Source organism: Choloepus didactylus, chromosome 27 (assembly GCF_015220235.1).
Source record: "Choloepus didactylus isolate mChoDid1 chromosome 27, mChoDid1.pri, whole genome shotgun sequence".
NCBI lineage: Eukaryota > Metazoa > Chordata > Mammalia > Pilosa > Megalonychidae > Choloepus > Choloepus didactylus.
The window spans coordinates 16,176,768-16,200,628 of NC_051333.1; the positions used below are offsets into that span (position 1 = coordinate 16,176,768).

Genomic DNA, 23,861 nt, shown 5'->3' on the forward strand with positions numbered 1-23,861 from the left:
AGAGGCTGGGGAGTGAGCGTGGTGGTTCCTAAGTCTCAGTGCTGGCTAAGGAAGGGTGGGAACCAGGACAGGGCCCACACAAGGCTCAAACCAGTAGCCCACAGACGGTTTTCATTTCACATGTTGCTTTAAAAACTGGTTTAATCAGCTGCCAACATTTTAAGAATCAAGACATTTCATTCCCTTCTGTGAAAATGCCTGGTGCCCTGGCCCAGCATTCTCGAGTGTCCACAGCTGGTTGGAAGAGTCCCGTGAGTTGGGCCTGGGCTCTCCAGTCAGCCCCAATCTCACGGGGCCCCTGCAGGCCTCTGTGTTTGAGACCTGAGGAATGGCCACTTGAATAGAGATCGACCCAGATGGATGGTGCTTTTGCAGACTCCTGAGGATCCCCAAACTTCCAGTTCTTCAGATATAAGAGAGCCCTATGGTGAGATCATTTTTTTCCCACCATCCCACCCAAGGGAGACAAGGGCCTAGAAGAGAGAATGTCAATCCACATTTATTGGAGGAATCCCTGTGCTGCAACTGCTTTAAATAATGCATGCCCTGCCCCACCTCCTGCAGGGGAGGGGAGCTCAGACTATCATCTCCAGCTGCCGGGCATACTCGATGACCTGTTTGGCCAGCTCCGTGGAGGGGATGGTCGTGTCTTCCGGCTTCTGCTGCTGGCTGGCAAAGCTGTAGTAGTTGTTGGGGCCCAGGACCCACCCTCGCTGCGGGAAGAAAGGGATGAGAAATGGGTGGGGTGATCACAAGGGCCCCCTTCTCACCCCCTGGAGCCAGCACTTACCAACCTGGCCCCAACCCTAATTTACCCATGCAACTCTGGGCAAGTGACATCACCCCCCCATGCCTCAGTTTCTCCATGTGACACACAGACACTAAGCACACACTCCCTTGGCTCTGCTGTGAAGATTCAAACAATCAATACCTCTAAATCACTGAGGACAACATTCAGCCCAGAGTAAATGATCAATAAATATCAGCTGTCACCATCACTCAAATGCAATTTCACCCCTTCCAGCCTGTTTTAGTAGACCCTCCTCCTGTCTCCTCAGACACCAGGGTCATTGTACCCCATGCATGAGCATCTCCAGGGGCACTGCTCCTGCTCAAGAACCCAGAACAAATGAGCAGGTCTCAACAGGAAAAGCTGCAACCTGATAAGGGCAACAGCCAACATGAGCTGAGCAACCACCACCACTTCATGCTAGGCACTGTGCTAAGCTCATCCCACGTTAAACTTCCCATTCTAGGGATAGAAATACTGAAGCTCAGAAAGGTTCAGTGATTTGCCCAAGGTCACATGCACAGCAGGATGTAAACCTGGGCAGTCTCGTTCCAGTGCTCCTCCAGGCTGCCCCACACCATGGTTAGAGAAGGCACCCTTTGGCCCCACAGCCCCTTGCCCTGAGCCCCAGCCACCTTCTTGGCATAGTCTGTCATCTTTTTGGGTGTGTTGAAGAAGAGGATGCGGGTGGCCTCGGCAAAGAGGATTTTCTCATAGGCCTTCTCGATGCACCCGGCAATCTCATCCCTGGGAAAGATGACAAGGTTCCTGTTACTGAGTACAATCAACCTCTCACTCCCTGTCCTCCCAGGCCTGATATATGTGAGCTCTGACCCCACAGCTCAGGACCAACAGGTGGAACCTGTGACCTGCCCTGTTTTACTGACTGTGGGTCAGAGAGAAGGGGAGTCACTTGACTGGGTTTGCATAGTGAGCAACGGCCACAGTAGGTTCCACACCCAGATCTCTCTGACTCTGTGGCTCCAACTCTAAACCCAATTCCCAGCCACGAGGATTCCAGGCTATATGAAACCCAGCTTTGGGATTCACATGAGAAGATCTCTTTACAGTTACATAACATTCCCCTCCCAGGGCCCTGTACCCACTTCATAAATCCCAAGGGGGTTCCCTGCATCCTTGTCAAAAAGCATGATGATTAGCATTGAAGTAGTAGAAAAACAAAAAGGGATCGAGTCACTGAAAAGGGGAAAGGGGTTACCTCGGGGGAAAAAATAAAAACAGGGAGGGATGCATGGTGTGTGTTTCCATCCATCTCTTAGGCCATGTGGTAGATACATGGGTAATCATGTTACTCTCTGTTCATTTTGGAGAGCTAAAACACTTTGTAAGAAAAATTAACCTAAAAATAACCACCCTTTCTCATTCCTGCCACATCTCCAGGCTTGGTTTTTGCCACTTGAGGAATGGAAAACTATTCCATTTCCATCTGGCCATTCCCAAGTGAGCCAGCTCCGCCACCATCTGGACACCCTTTTATTCTTCAAGGGACTTGTACTCCACGCCTAACTGCCCATGTGATGTCACCTGTGCCCATGGCAGCCCCTGGGAAGCTGGCCAGACTTGGTAGCCCCATTCTAGAGAGGGAGAAACTGAGGGTCCCACAGGTTAGGTGACCTGCGGTGAGGTCATGAAGCTCACTGGATGAGTATCTGGAATGGAGATGGTTGGAGCCCTTCATACAGAAGCAGCAGGGTCCCTGTCTGCTGGGAACCATTTGGGTGCTAAGCCCATGCTCAGGGTTTTACACATAGAAGCACACACAGAAATAGCCCATGGCGAGATGAGGGCTGCTGTCCACAACCACACAAGCAGATCCAGTTCACAGAGGAGGACTGAATGCCAAGAGAATAAGAAACATGCTCAGCCTCCCACCCCGGATCTAAAGTAGCCAGAATGAAACACAAAGTTGGGGCTCTTTGATTATGCAATTCACACTCTTTCTGCATCCCAATGGGCCCCGGCCCCACAACGCACCGGATAGTGTCAAGTAGAATGTCGATGAAGAAGGTGTAGCTCTCGGCAGGGATGTTGCCCTTGGCTAGGAACACCTTGTTGTAGCTGCCCTCCATCAGGTACTGCACAGCCCGTGGGTGAGGAAGAAGAGAAGATGAGAAAGAGGCAGCACAAGGGCCTACCTGCTCAGGCCTCACCATAAAAATGTTGTCTCCCACAATCTCCCTCTGCCAGAACACCCTTTGCCATACAGCCCCCATTACCCATGCAGAGTGGGCACCTTCTCTTCCAGGAGGCCCTCCTTGGTTTACGTAAGCATGCGTGCTCTCCAAACCTGCCTGGGCTGGTATCTAATTACCTCATCTATTCTCCAATCCCAGCAGGGATATTCAACCCACGCTCATTTCTCCATACCTCCACCCAAACTGTGCTATCTGCCAGAACTGCTGACTCTGCCATCCTCTCCCCAGAGTCAAAGCTTCCCATGAGACCCCAGCACTGGGGTCTCATGACCTTAAGTCCTGAGGCTCGTCCCTGGCCCTGCTGGCACTGTTCCAGAAACATTGATCTGATTGCTGTTCCCCAAACACACCAGCATGTTTCTGCCTCAGGGGTCCTGGGCTGGCCATTCCCTATACCTGGATCACCTTCCCCCAAAATGTCCAGATGGTTTGCTTCCTCACCCCTTGGAGTATTTCTCAAATGTCATCTTTTTGGCAAGGACTTCCCTGATCACCCTATATGAAACTTCACCCTTCTCTGACTCTCTACCCTCCTTCCTGCTTCATTGTTCTCTACAGCATTTATCAACATATGACAGACCATATAGGTTATTTATTATTTTTGTTTTTTTTGTCTGCTTCCTCACTGGAATGTCATCCCCACAAGATTAGGGATTTTATCCGTTTTATTCCACTGCAGAGTCCCAAAACCTACTACACTGCCTGGCTCACAGCTGAGGCTCAATATTTTTTAGGCAAATGAGTGAAATGAGCCCATGGGTCAAAAGATGGGTGAAGCTTGTCCACTCCTCCAGGAAACCCTCCCTGATGTCTGCTCCTGTGTTGCCCAGTTTGGCCATTCTCCCCCAACCCTCTCGCCCTTCCCCAGCCTCACCTGCTCCAGGGACACAGGGTGCTTGATGTAGACATTGGTCTGGATGTCCTTGGCAGGCAGTCGCTCCAACTCTGTGTGGAACTCAGCCACCCGGTTCTGGGACAGCAGGAAGAGGAGGTTGAGACCCAAGAGCTGGTGCATATAGGCCGACTCAGGGAGCTGTTCTCTACAGACCAGGGCAGGAGAGCCAAAATAAAAAGGAATTAGGGACCTATCGAGCCCCCACACCCCATGCTGCAGGGACCCCCACAACCACCCTGTACTGTCTCCCTGGATGATTACTGGTTCCTAGATTTTCACATGAAGAAACTGAGGCCCAGAAAGGCACAAAGAAGTCACTTAGAAGTCATACAGTCTCAAGCCAGTGACTTCACTTCAATAAAGTGACTCAGCCTCAATTTCCCAACGTCTAAAATAGGAATCACCACAGCATCCATTTCACAGAAGCTGGCTAAATCAATTAGAGTTATGTGAATTAAACGATTTAAGTCAGCTAAAGTGATTAGAACAGTACTTGGACCAAATAAACATTGTATAAGTGTTAGCTGAGATTAGGAATAAAGATTGTTATACTCCCCCCATATTAAGGGGGAAACTGAGGATCAAAGAGGTGATATCATTTGCCCAAAACCACATAACCAGGAAGTGGCAAAATTCAGTTTCAAATCCAGACTTGTCTAACCCTCATGTCAAACTCTTGATCATTAACCCATGTGGGCATCATCCAGTTTGATATTCAACATACATTCAGTGGTTCTTTGCTTTGGGCCCGGCCCTGTAACAGGTGACATTAGGGACACAGCTGTGACCACATAACCCCAGGCTCTGCCTTTAGGAGGCTCACAGTCCAGTGGAAGAGCCAGGGCTGGGATGGGGGAGGCCCAGGCAGAGGGATCCGAGCTGGGATGGGGGAGGACCAAGCAGAGGGGTCAGGCCTGGGATGGCACTGGTGGTCACAGGAAAGAGCTGGTTCTTGAGCCTAAAAGTCCCAGAGTCGTGACAGGTTCTATGCAGGGAAACAATACAGTCAGATTTTAGTATCACAGAGATTCTACTGGCTGCCATGAAGGATGAATCAGTGGGGATGAGCCCATGGGGAACAGAGCTTCCATATAATCCCCCGAATCAGGTGCAGGGCCCATCCTCACTTGTAATCAAAATAGTAGCATTTGAGCTGGGCCATGTAGCGCTCAAAGGAGGGGATGTCTTTGCGAAGAATGCTCCACTGCGCTCCGATCTCCAATATGTCACCTGTGGGTGACAGGGCAGGCTCTCAGGAGGTGACGGTGGCCCTTTCCCTACCCCCCCTACCCCCCGCCCTGCTGCCATTCCTGACAAGATCCCCAGCCTCTCTCCCCACAACAGGCCCAGGAACACTCACGGGCCAGAATGAGTTGCTGTTTGGTCAGCTTGGTCCCTGTTGTCGGCAGGAAGTTGAGCTCCAGTAGTACTAGCTAATGGGGAAAGAAATAAGATGGGACTTCAAGTATAGGTTACTTTCCTTCTCTACGCTTTAGTCTTCCCACCTGGAAAATGAAGCTAATCATCATCCCTGACTCATAAGGTTGTTACAACATGAAAAGAGTTGGTCTTCATAAAGCACTGAGAACAGGGTCTTAGCACACAGCAAGTGCTCACTTAGGATTACCTCATATTACAATTATTAATAGCCCCACTGGGGAAACAGGAGAGAGAACCGCAGTGATCCCATAGAATCATGGGGAAGGGAGAGACACCAGGATCTTCAGATCTTGGCAGCCCTTCTTCACACTCTATTGGGCTGGGCCCAGCTATGCCCTCCCCAAAATCTACACTAGGGAAGGGGAGGCAGTAACCTCTCCCCACATACCCTCCCGCTCGCCCTCGCTCCCCCCACGCCGTTCCATATTTGACACACCGCCTCATCAACTTGGTCCAGTACACTGGATTTGCACTCCCTCCCAAACACACTTGGTCTACTGAAGCACCCTGAGTTCCATTCTTGGCTTCTATCCATGAGACTATTTATTTGAGGTTCAGTCCTTCCTCACAATTTGGCCGGCTCGCCCCTCCCCAAAGACGCATCCCTAAGATCCAGACCTCTAGGAACCTAACTTGGCCGGGTCTTAACCGCACCCTCTACCCCACCTCCCACCTCGTCTTGTCACAACTCCTTCATCACGCAGCCCAGTCCTCATTCCCTGCTTGGTTTTGTCCAGAACCCGCCATCAGAACTTCAGTCTGTTGCTGGATTCAGCCAAGCCGGTCACCCCCTTCTTGTCACTCCAACCATCTAGGCTTCCCAGCACCAATTCTTAATCCTTCACTCGGTTCTGCCAGACCACTCTTTCCACCACCCTCCTCCTCCGTGGTCCCGTATCTGGTCGGTTCCAGGATCCTCTCCCCCAGCAGTCTGGCTGCTCGGAATCCTCGCCTTGGTCCCGTCTGCACCGCGGTCTTCCCCGCAGCCCCAAACCTGGTTCGGTCTAGATCCCTCCCTCAAGCTCAGTTTCCCCGGCCCACCGACCCCTACCTTGAGGCGGCCCAGCTCTTCCCCGCACTTGCTAAGGTTGGGGCTTTTACGGTTCCACTCGCCCTTGAGCTGCTCGTACATCCCAGCCGCGGCCTGCAGTACCGCGCCGGAAGCCGCCACGGGCCCCGAACTCGAGAGGCCCGCCGCCCCATTCACCGTCGCGGCCGCCATCTTCCGTGATACGGCAAACCGCCTGCGCGATTTACGGCAGCGACGCCTAGCGACACACTCCCGGCGGAAGTAGGACCGCAAGGTGGAGCCCAAGCCCGGGGGCGGGGCTTTGGCTGCAGGCCTCCGCCCGCCGCGGGGAGCGTTCCGCGGCAATGGGGGAAGAGGACTCCGAGCCCTGCCCTTAATGGGCATGACAGTTGGAGCTCCGCCTCTGCTGTCACTCAAGATGGTGACCGGAAGTCGGCTCTTGTCTTAACTGAAAATGGCGGCGGTCCAACGTTCCCTCCACTTCCCGAAGTCAATATGGCTGTCCTGGTTTCAGACTGCACTGCAGTACCGCGAGCTGGGCGCCAAATTTCTGTCTTGGCTTTTTTTTTAAGCCAAGAGATGGCAGTGTGGTCCCATTTGGACAGCTGTGTTATTCTTCCCATTTTCTAAGCAGGCTTTGAAAGCCTGGTAAGCCTCCAAAGAATAGCTGGGATTCGAATTTTGGTCTCTAGTTTCTTTTTCTTTCTTTTGATTTAAATATTATATTCCTTTCCCAAAATTACAAAACTAGCATGTGTTTACAGATCTCAGTGAAAAAAAAGTCATTTTGAACCCAACAGAAGTAACCGTCCTTCCACATTTTTCTCCACTCATACAAATGCGCAGACTATTTATAAAAATCATCCAGTTTTGATTTTAAATGTCAGAAATATTTCCAATTTTTCAATCCCTACTTTTTTTCCCTTGAGGCATATATATTCCACCTGCTTATTCAATAATTCTACTTCATCTCAAGCCCAACTCGCGGTCTCCTATGTTTAGAATGTCAGCTCCCTGAAGGCAAGAATCTTTATTGGTTTTTCTCACCACTGGAGACTCACGTTTGGTTTCTCAAACAGTGCCTGGCAGATGGTAAGCCCTCAGTAAGTATTGGGTGAGTGACTGGATGAATGACCAGATGGATTCAGAATCTAGGGAGAGTGCTGAATCAAGATATGCATATATTTAATTTTAGTAGATGGCATAAAATTGCTTTCCAAAGTTGCAGTAGTCAGTTCCCAGTTCTACCAGCAATGTCAGAGAATGCAGGCAGTATCTTCATTACTGGATTTTATACCTACTTTTTCATTTTGCCAGTGTGATAGTCACCAAAGCACTAGCTGTTTGTTGCTTTAGCATAAATTTATCTATTAATGGAGTTGAGTACCCTTTCTTGTGTTTATTGGCCATTTGGATTTCCTCCTCTGAATTTTTTTGTACATTTTCCTATCAATTTGTAGTCACTTTTTGCATATTAGGGATAAAACCTTTGTCATATCTGTTGCAACTATTTCCCTTGGTCTATTCTTTGATTACTGACTTTAAATAAGTACATTTTGATGTGCAGTTTTACCAATTTTTACATAGTTGATTTATGTTTCTTTTCCTTTATGACTTCTGTGTTTTCTATCTTGCTTACGAAGTCCCCACATACCAAAGTAAAAGATGTTCTCCCAAAAAATTTTTTGTAAAATTTTGTAAAATTTTTTTCACATGACATTTTTATTAATCTTTAATAATTAATTATTTTTATTTATTTTTTCAGAGACATAGGTATGTCCTTTATATACATTATCCTTTTTTTTAAAAAAAAAAAACTAGAGCAGTTGTAGATTTACAGAAAAATCGTGCAGGAAGTACAGAGTTCCCAAATAACCTGCTCTCACACGCATGGTTTTCCTTATTATTAACAATCTGCATTAGTGTGGTACTTTTGTTACACTGGATGAAACAATATTATTATACTTATGCTGCTTAAATTTAGCCCATTGTTTACATTTTGTGTTGTACAGTTCTCTCTCTCTGTGTGGTAATTATATACAACCTAAAATAAAATTTCCATTTTTATCCTTTTTCAACTATACAATTCAGTGGTGTTAATTACACTCAAAAAGTTGTGCTTCTATCACCATCATTCATTGCCAAAACCTTCCCATCACCCCAAACACAAACTCTGTATCAATTAAATGTTAACACTTTATTCCTCTGCCCTACCCAGCCCCTGGTAACCTGTATTCTAATTTTTAGCTATGAATTTGCATATTCTGTGTATTTCATATACATGAGATCATACAGTATTTGTCCTTTTGTGTCTGGCTTATTTCTTGCATCATAATGTCTTCAAGGTTCAACTGTGTTGCAGAATGCATCAGAACTTCATTTCTTTTCTGGTCTTGAATTAATTTTTGTATATGGTATGAGGTAGGAACCTAACTTTGTTTCCATCTTTATGGTCAATTTTTCCAGGTCCATTTATTAGATAAACCCTCCTTTTCCAACCAAAATGAAATACACATGAGTCCTATTTTAAATTCTCTTAGATATTTTTTTAAGTCATCTATTATATTCTAATGGTTTATATTTATTCTTGGTAAACACCGTAATTTTTAAAATGTTTATATGTATATAGACATATATATGAGGTGAAATTCATACAATATAAAATTAGTCATTTTAAAGTGAATGATTCAGTGGCATTTAGTACATTCACAATGTTGTAAAACCATCACTTCTAGTTTCCAAAACATTTGCAACATCCCAAAAGGAAACCCCATACCTCTTAAGCAGTTGTCCCCCAGTCCTCTCTCCTCCCTGCCCCTGATAACTATCAATCTATGTTCTGTTTCAGTAATTTAACATAAATGGAATCATATAAAATTTAGTGACTGTGCCAATTTGAATGTATTGTGTCCCCCATATGCCATTATCTTTGATGTAGTCTTGTGGGGGTAGACGTTTTGGTGCTGATTAGATTTGCTTGTAAATGTGCCCCACCCAGCTGTGGGTGATGACTCTGATGAGATATTCCCATGGAGGCATGGCCCCCACCCATTCAGGGTGGGACTTGATCAGTGGAGCCATATAAATGAGCTGACTCAAAGAGAAGGAACTCAGTGCAGCTGTGAGTGACATTTTGAAGAGGAGCAAGCTTGCTAGAGAGGAAGGTCCTGGGAGAAAAGCCATTTTTGAAACCAGAACTTTGGAGCAGATGCCAGCCACGTGCCTTCCCAGCTAACAGAGGTTTTTCCGGATGCCATTGGCCATCCTCCAGTGAAGGTACCTGATTACTGATGTGTTACCTTGGACACTTTATGGCCTTAAGACTGTAACTGGTGTAGCCAAATAAACCCCCCCTTTTTATAAAAGCCAGTCCATCTCTGGTGTTTGCATTAGTAAACTAGAACAGTGACCTTTTGTGTCTGGCTTCTTTCACTTAGCCTAATGTTTCTGAGGTTCATCCACAATGTAGCATGTATCAGTACTCATTCCTTCTCATGACTAAATATTAAATACTGTTTAAATTATAATTCGATAATATTACATTGTATGTATATACCATGATTTGTTTATCCATTCATCTGTTGATGGGCATTTGGGCTGTTTCCACCTTTTGGCTATTGTGAATAGTGTTGCTCGGAACATGTGGACATGTACTTGTTTGAGTATCTGTTTTCAATTATTTTGTGTTTATACCAAGGAGTGGAATTGCCAAGTCATATGATAACTCTATGTTTAACTTTTTGAGGAACTGCCAAACTTTTCTGCAGTGGCTGAATCATTTTACATTCCCACTGGCAATGTACAAGAGTTCCTATTTCTCTGCATCCTCACCAGCACTTGTTATTTTCCAATTTTTTTATTATAGACATCCTAGTGGGTGTGAAGTGGAACCTCATTGTGGTTTTGATTGGCATTTCCCTAATAATTAATGATGTTGAATATTTTTTCACGTGTTTGTTGGCCATTTCTTGGCTACTTGGAAAAATGTCTCTTCAAGTCCTTTGCCCATTTTTAAATTGGGTTCTTTTTGTTGTTGAGTTGTAGGAGTTCTTTATGTATTCTGGATATAAACACTTATTAGGTATATGATTTGCAAATACTTTCTCCCACTCTGTGGTTGTCTTTTTGCTTTCTTGATAACGTCCTTTGATGCACAAATTTTGATGAAATCCCGTCTTACTGTTCTCCTATACAATTATCTTGGCTATTACACATTTATTTATTTGCTTACCTTCCTATTAATGTTTTAAACAGTTGTTTTCCCCTATTTGTCCTGACTTGCAAGGCTGACAAGACAAAATCCTACACAGTGGGTTGGCTAAACAACAGGAATCTATCATCTCCTGGTTTGGGGGCCAAGAAGGCTTGCTTTCTCCCAGGGTTGGTAGCATTCTGGCTTGACAGCAATCCTGGGGATTCCTCCTTTCACGTGGCGCTGTCCTCTCCTTTCTCTTTTGGTTTCCCAGTGACTCCCTGCTTTTCCATGTGGCCTTCTCCAACTCTGGCTTCCAGTTTCTTCACCATATAAGGTCTCCAGTAATCTGGATTAAGGCCCACACTTCAACTGGGCCACACCTTAACTAAAAATAACATCTTCAAGCGTTTCTGTTTACAATGGGTTTCACACACAGGGGTCACAGATTAACATTAAGAAAATTTCTAAACTGGGGTACAACATAAGTCAATGTACCACACCTATGATAGTAAACACTGTGCATTAGTTTCCCAAAGACCATTCAAATCCCTCTGCCCTTGCCTTTCACTGCTTTGAAGGCTGGAAAGCTAAACTGTTCACCTTCCTATACTCCTTTGCAGCAAGGGGTGGCCACATGACCAGTTTTGGCCAATATATATAAGTCAAAGTGGGACTTCTGGGGAATCTTTTAAAGAGAACGTCCTGAGCTGCAGGCCCTTCTAGCCTTTGCCAGTTCTTCCTGCCTGGAACGCACACAAGGCCTCCAGATGCACCATTGAGCTAGTGGACCAGGCCTGGCTGCCTTCCCTGGGCTTCTGCTGCTCTTTCTACTTTTTTTTTTTTTTTTTTTAAACATTTTATTATCCTTCTCTGCTAATTTTAACTTCTATGTTAGTTCTGGATCAGTTTCTCTGCCTGTTTGCATGCCCAGTAATCTCTGATAGGATGATAGACATTGTGAGGTTTACCTTGTTGGGTGCTGGTTATTTTTGTATTTGTGTATGGATATATGTTTTTTTAATTAATTAATTCCCCTACCCCCACCCCTTGTAAGTATTTTTGAAGTTCGTTCTGGACTGAAGTTAAGTTGCTTGAAAACAGTTTGATGCTTTCAGATCTCTCTTTATGATGTTAGGCAGATCTAGAGCAGTACTTAATCTAGCACTAGTTATACCTTACAACTGGCAAGACTTTCCTGATTTTTCTACCCATAGTTCCATGAATTATGAGGTTTTCCAGTTTGACAGGTGGAAACAGGCACTGTGTGAGTGTTGGTCCCTCTTCCCTGTAATTATTTTCGATGGTTCTTTCCCAGCCTCCCGTAGTCTTCTCACACACACGAGCTAATAAGCGCTCTGCAGATCTTGGAGCTCCCCCCTGCACAGCTCTCTCCTCTTCAGTACTCTGTGTCATGACTTGAGTTGCCTTGGTCTTCCCAGACTTTCATCTCTGTCTCCTCAACTCAGGGTGTCTGCAGGGCTCTGCCTCAGTTTCCCCTCCCTGCACCTTGACCTGGAAACTTGCTCAAGGCAGTAAGCTGACAGCAACTGTAGGACTCACCTTGTTTGTTTCCTTTCTCTCAGGGATCACTGTTCTTCATTGCCTGATGTTAAGCATCTTTAAAAACATTGTTTCCTTTATTTTATTTTTCGGTTGTTTCAGGTATGAGGGGTAAATCCAGCCCCTGTTGCTCCATCTTGGCCAGAAGGGAGGATGCTGATATTTAAAACACACGTGGACTTGGCTGGTACAGGATTATGATGTGTTCATCTGCACCATGCGGTGAACTGATGGAAACCTCGTGCCACTGTGCAGGGTTTTTCAACTCTTATGGGAACATCCTTAGCCAACGGGCCTTGAATGAATGGGTGTTGCCAGGTCCGGAAGCTACTGTCAGGTTTTTCTGTTACTTAGAGTTGACAGCTCTTTGATATTATGTGGAAAAGGCTGCTAGCCAAAATCAGGTCCAAAATTTCCTTCTGTGGTGAGAAAAGTTTCATATATATTTGTGTTGTTCTTATAAACATTTACAGAAATGTTTGTGGATATTCTTTGGAAAACTTTCTACCTAACCCTCCCTATCTAAGGATATACGTCTTCTCAACACTTGTTTATATCCAGGTTTGTCATCTTTTAACAAGACTGTATATTTTTCTTCATTTGAGTCCTGTTCTTCTCCAGATAAATTTATTCCCAGGCATTTTGTAGCTTTTGTGGCTTTTGGGAAATGGACAGATTTTATTTTTTCCTTTCCACATGAACTTTTATTTTTCTAATATTGAGAAAAGCTACCCACTTTTGTATAGTGCTCTTATATCAGTCACCTTTTCAAATTGTCTTAAATCATTTGGGTTTATTTTCTTACAGAATTCTCTTGGATTTTCTAGGTACACCACATTTCTTCTGCCTATACAGATAATTTTTGCCTCTTTTTTTTTTTTTTTCCCGTGTGTGTGGAGTTATTCTTTTCCTTATTACCTGAGCTAAAACCTCCAAACACAATGTTGGAAACCAGTGGTGAGAAGGGTCATTCCTGTTTTGTCCCCGATTTTAACAAAATGGCTTTGGCTTTTAGCCACCATATGCCATCTGTCCTTGGTAATCACGTAATTTGATAATCATGTTCAAGTGGTTTCCTTCTGTTTCTATCTGACCTAGAATTTATATAAGGAATGGATGTTGATGTTTATAAAATGCTTTTTTAGGCACCTATTTATGTAATTCATATAAGTTTGCACACCTGAGCCTCTGTTTCCTTATCTGTGAAATGGGAATAATGATAGAATTTTCCTGATAGAACATCATGAGGATTACTAGAAGATAACCCAAGTAAAGGGTTCAAAACAGGATATTACCTCATCAGATTCTCCTTGAAACCACTGATGCAATTAATTTTGTTCATAGATGCGTCTGTACGGCTGACTGTTGTGCCATACTGCTTGGCCATCCCTGATCTCCCTCCTGAGCCCCAGGATCTGGAGTTCCTACAGCCTCCTGGACAGCTTCCCCTGGAAGTCTCTCAGACCCCTACACACAACTCGCCTTGGTGTCTCTCCCAAACCTGCTCCTTCTCCCTGGTCCTCATCTTAGGGACAGCCCCAGCATCCCTGCAGAGCCCCAGGCCTCTCCCTAGAAACCTCCCTCACTCCCACTCCCTCCATGGCCAGCCAGCCCCACAGCCTGAACACTAGGCCTCCAGGGGGCCTCTCCCACCTGCTCCCTCTTCTCCTCCCCATGCCAGGCCCTGGTCCAACCCCATCCTCTTCTGCCCAGCTCCCTCCCTCTGCTGCCTCCCTGGGATCTCTACCTGGGATCTCTACCTGGGATCTGTGTCATCCTCCACAGGGAGGCCAGAGACATCTTCCTACATCTGACCACACCCTTTGGCTTCTTGGCTCCATGCTCCTCGGATAATCCCCAAGCTCTGTAACATGGCCTGAGGCCTTGCCTGCTCTGGGCTGTGCTGTCTCATTCGTGGACAAGCGGGTCCCGCTGTCTGCCCTGGTGTCCTCTATTGTGTCGCCTGGGCCTCGATTCCCAGAATGGAGGTGTGGGGAGGTGGTCAGGGGACTCCCAGCAGTCACTTCACCTAAGAACCCTGGAGAGGGGCTGGAGATGAGTCTGTGGGGTGGACAAGGAGTGGAGTACAGAAGCCACTTTGCTTTTTGCCTGTCCAGACTCCTTTCCTCCTTCCTGGCAGCATGTTTTCCACTCCATACAGTGGCAAGAGGTTAGGGTGGGATTGACTCCACCCTCAGATCCAAGGCTGGGCTCTGGTTGACTTAAACCAAGTTCCCTTTCTGGCAGTGTGACTGATAAACTGGGGAGTTTGTAACCCAAACCCATCCAGTCAGAGCGACCCACAGGACAAGAATGGAAATGCTGGACCCTAGCTCCCCTCTTTCTCTGGACAGTATGACTGTGGATGTGTAGCTTCAGACTACAAGGGGGGCCTGAGGTCACAGACTAAATTTGGAGGAGGGCAAAAAAGGGCAATGAAGGCAGAATCCTGCTCACATTGAGAACCTCTGGATCAAATTGTACCTGAAATCTATGCTAAGAAGGCCCCAGAATTCCCATTTCTATTTAGACCATTTGAATGAAAGTTTTGCTACTTAAAACTAAAACAAAAATCCTAATCTCTCCAGGGACTGCTTTAAGGCGCTAGATAGATGTTGACATTCAAAATACTTACCAACCCATACAACCTGGGCACTGAACAATCAGAACAAACTGCAGGCTGTAGCAATGGCTAGGGTCCCAGAGGACCCTGCTGGGCTGTAGGGAGGTCTGGGCATCCAGGGGAGGGGCCAAGCTGGCAGGTACCCAGAGAAGCTGCTATTGACCAGCTGGCAGAGAAAGGTTTTGGTGTTTTAATAACCTATGCAGCTGTGTTGGTGCAAACACCTGGACATGACCTCTTACAAGGATCCAGAGCTGGTCCTGAAATGAGGCTTTATTTGGGTCTGAATGAGAAGTGAAAAATCAAGAAAAACAGAAGGCAAGGCCTGGGATGGGTGACAGGCTCACGTTTCCACGGTGGGCTTGGTGAGAGAGCCCAGGAAGCGACTAGGCCTGGGCATAAGGGATGAGGGGTTGGAGGGTTGGGGCAGGCAAGGGCTTCAGGTCAGTGACTTCTCTGAGGTTTACTCAGGTTCAGCCTTGTCTTTTCTCTGACATCTCAGACCTTGGAGCTGGCCTTAGAGCTGACCTTGGATGGAATGCTGAAGCCTCTGGAAGAGGAGGTGTAGGTGTAGTAGGATTCTGAGGCGACAAGGTTATTGATCTTCCAGCGGAGGATGTTGCAAGCCTTCACCATGAGGGGCCACATGAGGCAGGCAACGATGTAGAGGACCACCAGGCCCACGAACATGCTAGCTGACACCTGCAGGCACCGCACAGTGGGCTCAGGGTGAGGGGAAGCCCAGCGGCCCCCTGCCCACCCAGCTGGGCAGTTCCTGGGCAGCCACTCACAAAGAGGAAGAAGAGGGCCCTCTTGGAACTGAGTGGAAGCCCGTGGATGTGCAGCAAGAAGGTGAGCTGGTAGTCACAGTACGTGCTCTTGTCCACACCTCTGGTGGAGGATGAGGTCTGGGGTTGGGGAATAGCCAGGCACCCCACCAGAGGCCCCGGCCCCCACCCGGGCCACCTGTCTGACTCACTTATTGCTCACCAGCACCTTGAAGAAGAATTCGGGGGCGAAGATGCTATGGGGAATGGTGTCATGGCATGGGGAGTTCTGCAGACACAGCCACCTGGAGATCCAAATTCAGGTGCTGGCACTACAAATTGTGCCTAGTGCATGCCAACCCCCTGATTTCTCCCTCCACCCCACAAACTGTGAGTACCAACAAGGGGCAATCTCACATCTACTCATTCTCTCCTTCAGTCATTCATCCAGTTATGCTCACTGAATGCCTAATATGCCACAGGCAGTTAACTCATTCACTTCCTCCTGCCTCCACGCCTCCATCTGTCAGTTCATCTGTTACCATGCTTTCATCCAGAGTATGCTTTGCTTACCCATTATCTACCAACTCCTCAGTTATTCCCTGCTTCCTTCATTCCTTTTCATCCCACAAATATAGCTACAAAGTTATAGCTTCATTCATTTATTATTTCATTTTCATTCATTCGATGAACACAGGTTGAATACTGACTAGGTGCAAGTGGTTTAATTTGTTCTTTCATTCACTTCCTTCATTTGCCCATGGCATCATTTTCCTCCTTTCCTTGAACTGCACTTATTGAGCCCCTATGTATCAATTTGTTCCTACATTGCTTTATTCATTCATTAATAACTTTACTTTATTCATTCATTAATACCTCCACTCAAATAAATGCCTACCATTAATTTTTTCACTTGTTCATTCTCTCATTCGACAAACACTATGTTGAGTTTATTTGGGACCTGGACCTTTAGGGGATTCAGATCCCATACAAGACACCAGCAGCCCAGAGGGGTTGGGCCAGGGGAGGCCCAGGCAGAGGGGTTGGGGTGGCATGGGGGGAGCATGGGTCTGTGGGAGTTAAGAGGAAACATCTATCCAATGCTGGAACAGTCAGAAAAGGCCTCCCGCATGACAGGGAACCAGAACTAAAGCCTGAAGAAAGAGGGACGAGCAAACGGGGTTCGGCTAGTGTAAAGGCCCAGAGGCAAGAGAAAGCCAATCCCATCTGAGGAACACATAGACAGTGCCTGGCTCGGGGATCAAGAGGCCTCCCAGGGGCCGAGTGGGCAGGAGGGAGACTAGGCGGCCTGCGGCAGTGCCGCACACTCACTCGATGCCCAAGCTCTGGTGGGACATGATGTTGAAGGCCATGTCCTCGGTGGTCGTCGCGTTCCTCGTGGTCCAGATGAGACTGTCCGTACTGCGCAGGGGCGTGTACCTTCAGTAAGGGCGGGGCTGCGGGAGCGGGGCAGGGGGCCTGCAGTGCGAGGGGCGGGGCCTCGCCGGGTGGGCGGGGCGGGGGGGTTCCCTGTGACATCACTGGAGCCTGAGCTGTGCGCGCGGCCTGAGGTTTGGAGGAAAGGTGGGCTTGCAGCTCGGGTGAGGTCTGTGGTTTGTTTGCAGAGGGTCTTGCAGTGGGAAGAAGACAGGTTTGGGGCAGGGCCCTGCAAAGATTACTTGTCCAGGGGGCTGTTGAAGCGGTAGATCTCCTCCTTGCTGTAATCCTCGATGGAGTCCAGGGTGGGTCCACCACCCACCACCTTCAGCACGTAGCTGGGGGAAGCAGAGGTGCGCATGGAGCCGCCCCGGGCTTCTGCATTCCCGTACCCCGCCGCCTAGCCGCCGTGCCTTTACCTGCCCTGAAAGCTGCCGGAGTCTCCCGTCACCAAATCTTGGATCAAGAAGAACGGGTAGAATACTGTGGAGTCGGGCGGGGTTGAGACCAGGAGGAGAAGAAATTAGCATGGCCGGAGAAGTAGAGGACGAGGAGGAGGGGAAGGAGAGATGAGTCGGGAAGGAGGGAAATAGCAGTGGCCCGTGGGAAAGAAGATGCAGGTCAGGATTGGGAAGGAAAGGAGGGGAGGAGGGAGAGTCTGGAGGGAGAAAAGGGAGGATGCCAGAGAGAAAGGAGAGGAGGGGAAGATGCAGGAGAGGAAAAGGAGGAGGGGTGGATATTGGGGAAGAGTAGGGGGAAAGGAAGAGAAAATGAGAAGATTATGCAAGGGTGAGGGTGGGGAAAGAGAAAGGCGGAGGAGAGGGGAAGCTGGCTGGGAAGGAAAGCGCCCCATGGGAAAGAGGACCGGCAGGGGAGAAGGGCTGAACCAGCGGGGGAGGGGAGGGGAGGACCAAGGGGGTGTGTGTTGGTGAGGTGAGGGTGGGGGCAGGGAAGGCTTGGGGTGAGCAAGGCGGTGGGGGCGAGAGGACAGCGAGCTGGGGAGGGGAGGGAGGGGAGCGGCGCGCACTGTCGCGGAAAAGGAAGCAGGGCATCTCCGGGTCCACGTTTACGCAGTCGAAGTAGTGTTTGTTCTGCAGGCGGTTGTACTCCAGCGTGTAGGTGATGTCGAAGGCCAGGCGCTTGCCCGGGGGGCAGCCGATAAGCACTGGCACCACCAGGCTGCCCTGAGCGGGACGAGAAAATCCTAGCGCTGGGGGGCGGCCGGGTCTCCCCAGGCCACGCCGGGGGTGGGAGGAGTTCCCTGACACCCTCAGGCCGGGGCAATGCGATCATTACTAAACATATGAAGTTAAGTTACTAAAACAATACTCTTAATGACTGCAGCTAGGTAACCCTGCTGTGTGCAAGGCGTTGGGTGCTGTTCTAAGCACTTTACATTTTCAAACACTTTTAATCCTCAAAAGGGCCCTGCATGGAGGAGGCTGTTAATATCACCATTTAGAGAGGGAAAGTGAGGCCCAGAGAGGTCAAACAGTTTACTAATTACCTGAAGCCACACAGCTGGTAAATGGTAGAGCTGGGACTGGAACTGAGAGAGGTTGGCTCCAGAACACCACTAACACCTACACCAATGGAGTACCATCTCCTAGTTGGAGCTTTATAGGACTGAAGTTGGGCCTGAATTCTCGAATAACAGATCCATGCATGGCAGTGTGGGATATATGAGGGAACTGGAACTCAGGATGGGTGTCAGGGTTCAAGGAACCCCCACATTCTTCAGAATGAAGAGCTCTTGGGTCCATTTCAGGGGGAGGGCCCGAGGGTTTCACCCAATTGTCAAAGACACGTGGGCATCAGAGACTGGCCTGGGTTTGATTGGGGGCTGGGAAGAAGGGCTAATGGCCATCAATTAAGTGCTTCCAGCACCAGGCCTGGGCATCTCAGATTCAACCTGCCCAGAACCCACTCCTTCCCCACCTCTGTTGGTGGCACTTCCATCCCTCCAGCTGTTCAGGCCAAAAGTCTTGGCCTCATCCCTTTCTCTCATGCCCAAAGCCAGACCCTCGGCACATCCTATTGTCTCTGACCTTTAAAACAGATTCTGTCCAGACCCTGTCCACCCCATGCCCAACTCCTTTGCCCCCTCCCTAGTATCCTGCCTGGTTTCCCTGCCCCCACCCCATCTGTTCCCCACATGCCACCAGAAGGACCCTGTGTACCTGAGTCAGATCATGGCCTATCCCTGACTTCATCTCACTCACCACAGCCCACAAGCTTCGACACTATCTGCCCCCTTGCCCTCCCTGACCTCATCTCCACCTTCCTCCTTGCTTACCCTGATCCAGCTATGCTTGCTCCTCATTGTTCCTTTAGTCTAACAAGTGAAATATACTCTTGCTTCAAGGCCTTTCCACCATCTGTTTCCCTTCTCTGGCATGCCTTTCCTGCACAGACTCATGTGGCTCACTTCCTCCCTCCTTCAAGTCTTTGCTCAAATATTTCTTTTTTATAACTGTGTTGTTTTCCACAGCATGAATGTACTATAATTTATTTAACCATTCCCCTAATGATGGGCATGCAGGTTGTTCCCAACCTTTTGCTGTAACAGGAAAGCTGCAACAACTTTGGGTTGTAGATTAGATTCTCAGCAGGGATCTGCTACGTCAAGAGTATAATGCCCAAGATGAGGGTGCTAATTCTGACCTTCTGGAGTTACGATAATAAGTAAAATAATGCTTAGTACTAAGAACTGCAGGAAACACTTATTGCCTGCTGAGGTTAGGCACACTTCCGTGCATGTGACTCAGATTATCCCATGTAGTCCAAGGAGATAGGGGTTGTGACACTGCTCCTGGTCATTTGGAGCCAGGTAGGAGGAGCATCTGCAGGTGAGGGGGGCAGGGCAGGGAGGAGAACAGAGACCCTGGGTCAGCCCTTCCTCTACCATTTACTAGCTGCCTGGGTCACTCTGAGCCTTGTGCAAAGCACATATTGCATGTGTAAGCAAGTAAAGAACCAAGAACCCAGAGCGAACAAAAGAACAGGTTTGTGGGCAGAGCAGAGCCACGTGGGCCCTTGTTACCCCTTTGTGCCAACTGGAAAAAGCCACTCCGACTCTCAGAGGCTTTACACCCCTGCAGAAAAGTGTCACAAGGGGGTGAAATACCAGCTTGCATGCAGGCGCGCAGCTGGCAGGGTGGCCCTTTGTGAAAACATGAACGGATAAGAAGAGTGGGTGGGTGGGGGCTGAATGAGAAAGATGAATAAGAGAAGGTAGGAAGCAATGATTGCATTAGTGGGATTCCCAGGGGAGTACTGGACAAGCAGGCTCATGTCTTTAAACAACCTTTCATCCCTTTTGGGATCCTGCCCAACCCCTCCCCTCCCCCATGGGGCCCAATACCCAAGCTCCAATACTTGCAGGCGGGGCCCCAGGTGTGTATTCTGGAAGCAGTGCCCGGCTGAGCCCACTACCTGCAGGTAGGAGCAAGTGAGGATGTTTGTCCCCGTGGGCCCAGTCTTTTCCTTACCCCGCCTCCCTCCCTCCAGGTTTGGGTCGCACCTTGACCAGCATGGAGGTTTTCATGAGGTGATGCCCACTGATGCCCTGGTCGAAGCATAACCTTTTATCACTGAGTGTAACCTGGGGGTGGAGTGGGGAATGAACGGAAGGGTAAACAGGCCAGCCCGAGGACAGAGGAAGGGATCAAATGACCCACAGCTGGTGGGGGCGGGGAGAACGGCAGGCTTCCGTTTCCTGCTCGGGCCACCGGCCCCCAACTCAGCCGCCCCTCCTCGCGGGGCCTCACCCTGAAGAGCACCGAGTTACGATTGATAAGGATTTCCTGCTTCACCACGGCCTCGATGCAGCCCGGATGGGCCAGCAGCACGCCCAGGCCCAGCGGGGTCTCCAGCTGGAAGACGGAGCCTGCGCGGGGCAGAGGAAGGGGTTAAGGCCCCCTCGCTCGCCTGACGCCCAGGTCCCGAAGCCCCGCCCTCCACGGCTCCCAGACGTCAGTCAGCCCTCGCCCCGCCCCCCCGGGCTTCACTCAGGCCCCCCCCACAGACCGAGTTCGGCCTCGGTCTTCAAGGCGTGTCCCCGGGCGGTAAGGAAAATCGAGAAGCTGTATTTGGTGCCCTTGTCCAGGAAAATACGCTCCGGCAGCTCGTACTCCGCCTTGAGGTTGTAGATCTTTTCGTAGCTGGCCATGTCAATGCCCGCGCTCCGCCAGTTGCTCGCCAGGTAGAAGTAGTAATCCTGGGGGAGGGGATGCGAGGGGCTAAGTCAGCGCCCGGGGGGCGGTGAGGGGGGCCCGGTGCCACCCCGCCCCCCAGCTCTCTCCACGCACCTGGTCTTGTTTCTTGTTTTTCCACCAGCGCCAGGTAGGGTCGTGCACCGGGTCCGCGTACGGCTGCGGGGAGCGCCGGCACCGTGACGGGGCGGGGCCGTCCCCAGGCAGGTACCGCCCCCAGACCCCCGGCCCAGCCTCGGTTCCAGCCGCTCATCCAAATCAGGCACTGCAGACCGCCGCCCGCACCCCCGAAGCCCTCACTTCACAGCCTGCTGGGGCCGGCCCCCAGCCCTCCCCAGCCTCGGGCTCTAGTCGGATCCACGCTAGACCGGCCGCGCCGCTCTCCCTCGGTCCCGCCTCGGGCGGGCGCCCACCTTGTCGTACTTGGAGTGTAGCCAGAGCAGGTAGTAGACGAGGCCCTGATAGACCGCGAGCGAGCTCTCGTTGTGGAAGCCCGAGGCCTCCAGGACGCGCGGCGGCAGCGCCCGGTAGCGCTCCTGGCGCGTGTAGCTCTGCGGGTTGGGCAGGTCCCACAGGCGCATCACCGTGAAGGGGCAGACGTTGGTGAAGGTGAGCGTCGTGTGGCCCCTGGGTGGCGGGAGGAGGGGACAGCGGCTGGCTTTCCCGGGCTGGCGTACCAGGCGCCTCCGAAGGCCCGTTTCCCGCCTCTGCGCTGCCGACTCCCCAAGTCGAACTCCAGCCCCAACCTTCCTCCCGGGCTTCAGCTCCTGATGCCCAGAGGCCTCTGGACGCATCCTGCGGAATGTCCGTCAGCACCCCAGGCCAGAGTCCTGGACCTTGTCCTACACGCCCCCCCCACCCCAACCTTTGCCGGGGCCTGTCTGCTTGGCCTCTTTAGTGTCCCTTCCCCCAGCCCTACCACCTCCCCAATCCCCACAAGGCCTCGGCCCCGCTCTGAGTGCCCCTCTGGGCTCCTCTGACCCATCTCTGCAGGTGACCCGAGGGACCCTTATCAAACAAGTAAACTCTGACCATTCAGTCCCTCCCATTGATCCCTCCCATGGCTCCCCAGGACCCCCAAAATGAAGTCCAAGCTCCTCTCTGACCACCAACCACACCTTGTCATTCCCCTCACCGCCACCACATTCCATCTGCACTATGTTTTCTCTTATGTTCTTTAACAACCGTGCTCCCGCCTCCTCATGGCCTTTGCACATGTGGTTCCTCCTCCCTGGAACACCCGTCCCCTCCTAATCACCAGACCAATTCTCCCTCATCCTTCAGGTCACGGCACAGGTACCTCCTCCTCCATGAAGCCCTCCCTGATGCACCCTCTCCCTGACTGGGTCAGGCCCTTCCTTTGAGCGTCCCCCATCACAGCCCTGAGGCTGGCATTGGGAATGGCCCGGTCTTCTTCACCAGAATGGGAGCTCTCTGAGGGCTGTGCCTGGGGCTTTTTGGCTACTGCTGCTGCCCAGTCTTTTCTCACCCTTGCTGCTCCAAGACATAGCGGTTGTTGACCTGCCGATAGTTCAGGAGCTGTTCCACCGGCACAAGCCTCTTGACCAGCTGGCCCTCCAAATTACTTACAAGGTACATCAGCTGCAGAGGGAAGGCAGGGCCCAGTGAGCTGGTGTGAGCCATCCTGCGGTGCCCCCAGATACCCCACCCCCCAGGCCCCAGCTGGCACCTGGTACAGTTTGCTTTGTTCATAGAAGAGGGTGACCATGGTCTCGTTGGAGGTGTAGAGGGAGGACTGGCGCATCCCCTGCAGGCTGGTGTGTACCTCCCAGCCGCCGAGGGGACCAGCTTGTATACTCGGTAGCTGCCTTCCAGGAGGTACCAGATCTAGGGATGGGGGCAGCTGGGTGTGTGCGAGGGCCACGGGACCTCTGATCCTGCCTCAGGCCCTGCCCAGTGTGGTGGCCCCATTCCTTGAGGGGTGAGGCTTAGGTGCACACCTCTAGTGGGGACCATGCCTTCTCTTGGCAGTGCCAGCTTAATATGTCCCAGAAACCCAGACCACCTCTGGGTCCAGCCCCCACCCACCTTAATAAATGTCTTTAATGTTTCACTCTGTTTGAGCTGAGAATTCTGTCATTTGCAATCCAGCATTCCTAACATACACAACCCTTAAAAGGCAGGGGTTCTGGGGGCTGGGCTTTCTTTTTCCTTCTCCTCACTGTTTGTAACTTCCAGGGTCTCACCATCCCCTTAGCCTCAGTTTCCCATCTCTGCACTGATGCTCTCACATCTCCACCACATCTGACTCTAGAACTCGCCTCCCTCCTGAGCCTTAGTCTGGAGGATCCCCTCTAGCCTACAGGATGTCCCCTTTGACGAAGCCTCCTCCATGGGGCCGTCCCTGACACAGCCCCCCCCCCCGACCGGCTTAGGCCCTGCCTTTGAACTTCCACAGGCACTCTTCCCCCCCGTCCTAGCCCTGACCCTTCCAAACCGCCACTGCCGGGAGATGGGTCTGTCTTCCCAACTGGACTGTAACCCCGAGGGGGCAGGGCTTGGGCCACTTCAGTCACTGCTGAGCCTCTAAGCACTGGGTCAGGTATATGGTAATCTCTCAATATTTGAGAAATGAACACCATGACAGAATGAAAGAGGGCCTACTCTGGAAATCAAATCATGGCTCCAAGCCCAGGTCTTTCACTTTGCTATGGGACTTTGGGAAAAAACCCT

General features: G+C 50.1%; 2 protein-coding genes across 2 annotated transcripts in view; both read right to left on the bottom strand.

The window, feature by feature from the left end:
• Positions 1-123: 123 nt before the first annotated feature.
• Positions 124-6,630, bottom strand: PSMD8 (proteasome 26S subunit, non-ATPase 8). Its single transcript, XM_037819566.1, has 7 exons — positions 6,393-6,630; positions 5,262-5,334; positions 5,029-5,131; positions 3,881-4,046; positions 2,786-2,886; positions 1,426-1,537; positions 124-713 (listed from the first exon to the last, which is right to left on the bottom strand). The coding sequence occupies exons 1-7, from the start codon at positions 6,561-6,563 to the stop codon at positions 576-578; spliced, it is 864 nt and encodes a 287-aa protein (XP_037675494.1). The 5' UTR covers positions 6,564-6,630; the 3' UTR covers positions 124-575.
• Positions 6,631-15,004: 8,374 nt separating this feature from the next.
• Positions 15,005-23,861, bottom strand: part of CATSPERG (cation channel sperm associated auxiliary subunit gamma) — a 28,163-nt gene continuing 19,306 nt past the window's right edge. The window contains 16 exon segments of the mRNA XM_037819011.1: positions 15,005-15,451; positions 15,541-15,640; positions 15,729-15,821; positions 16,849-16,938; positions 17,196-17,291; positions 17,373-17,436; positions 17,981-18,137; positions 20,332-20,388; positions 20,477-20,557; positions 20,724-20,842; positions 20,983-21,172; positions 21,264-21,326; positions 21,581-21,794; positions 22,657-22,769; positions 22,858-22,964; positions 22,967-23,015. Coding sequence (XP_037674939.1) covers positions 15,248-15,451; positions 15,541-15,640; positions 15,729-15,821; positions 16,849-16,938; positions 17,196-17,291; positions 17,373-17,436; positions 17,981-18,137; positions 20,332-20,388; positions 20,477-20,557; positions 20,724-20,842; positions 20,983-21,172; positions 21,264-21,326; positions 21,581-21,794; positions 22,657-22,769; positions 22,858-22,964; positions 22,967-23,015 — 1,797 coding nt within the window. The 3' untranslated portion in view covers positions 15,005-15,247.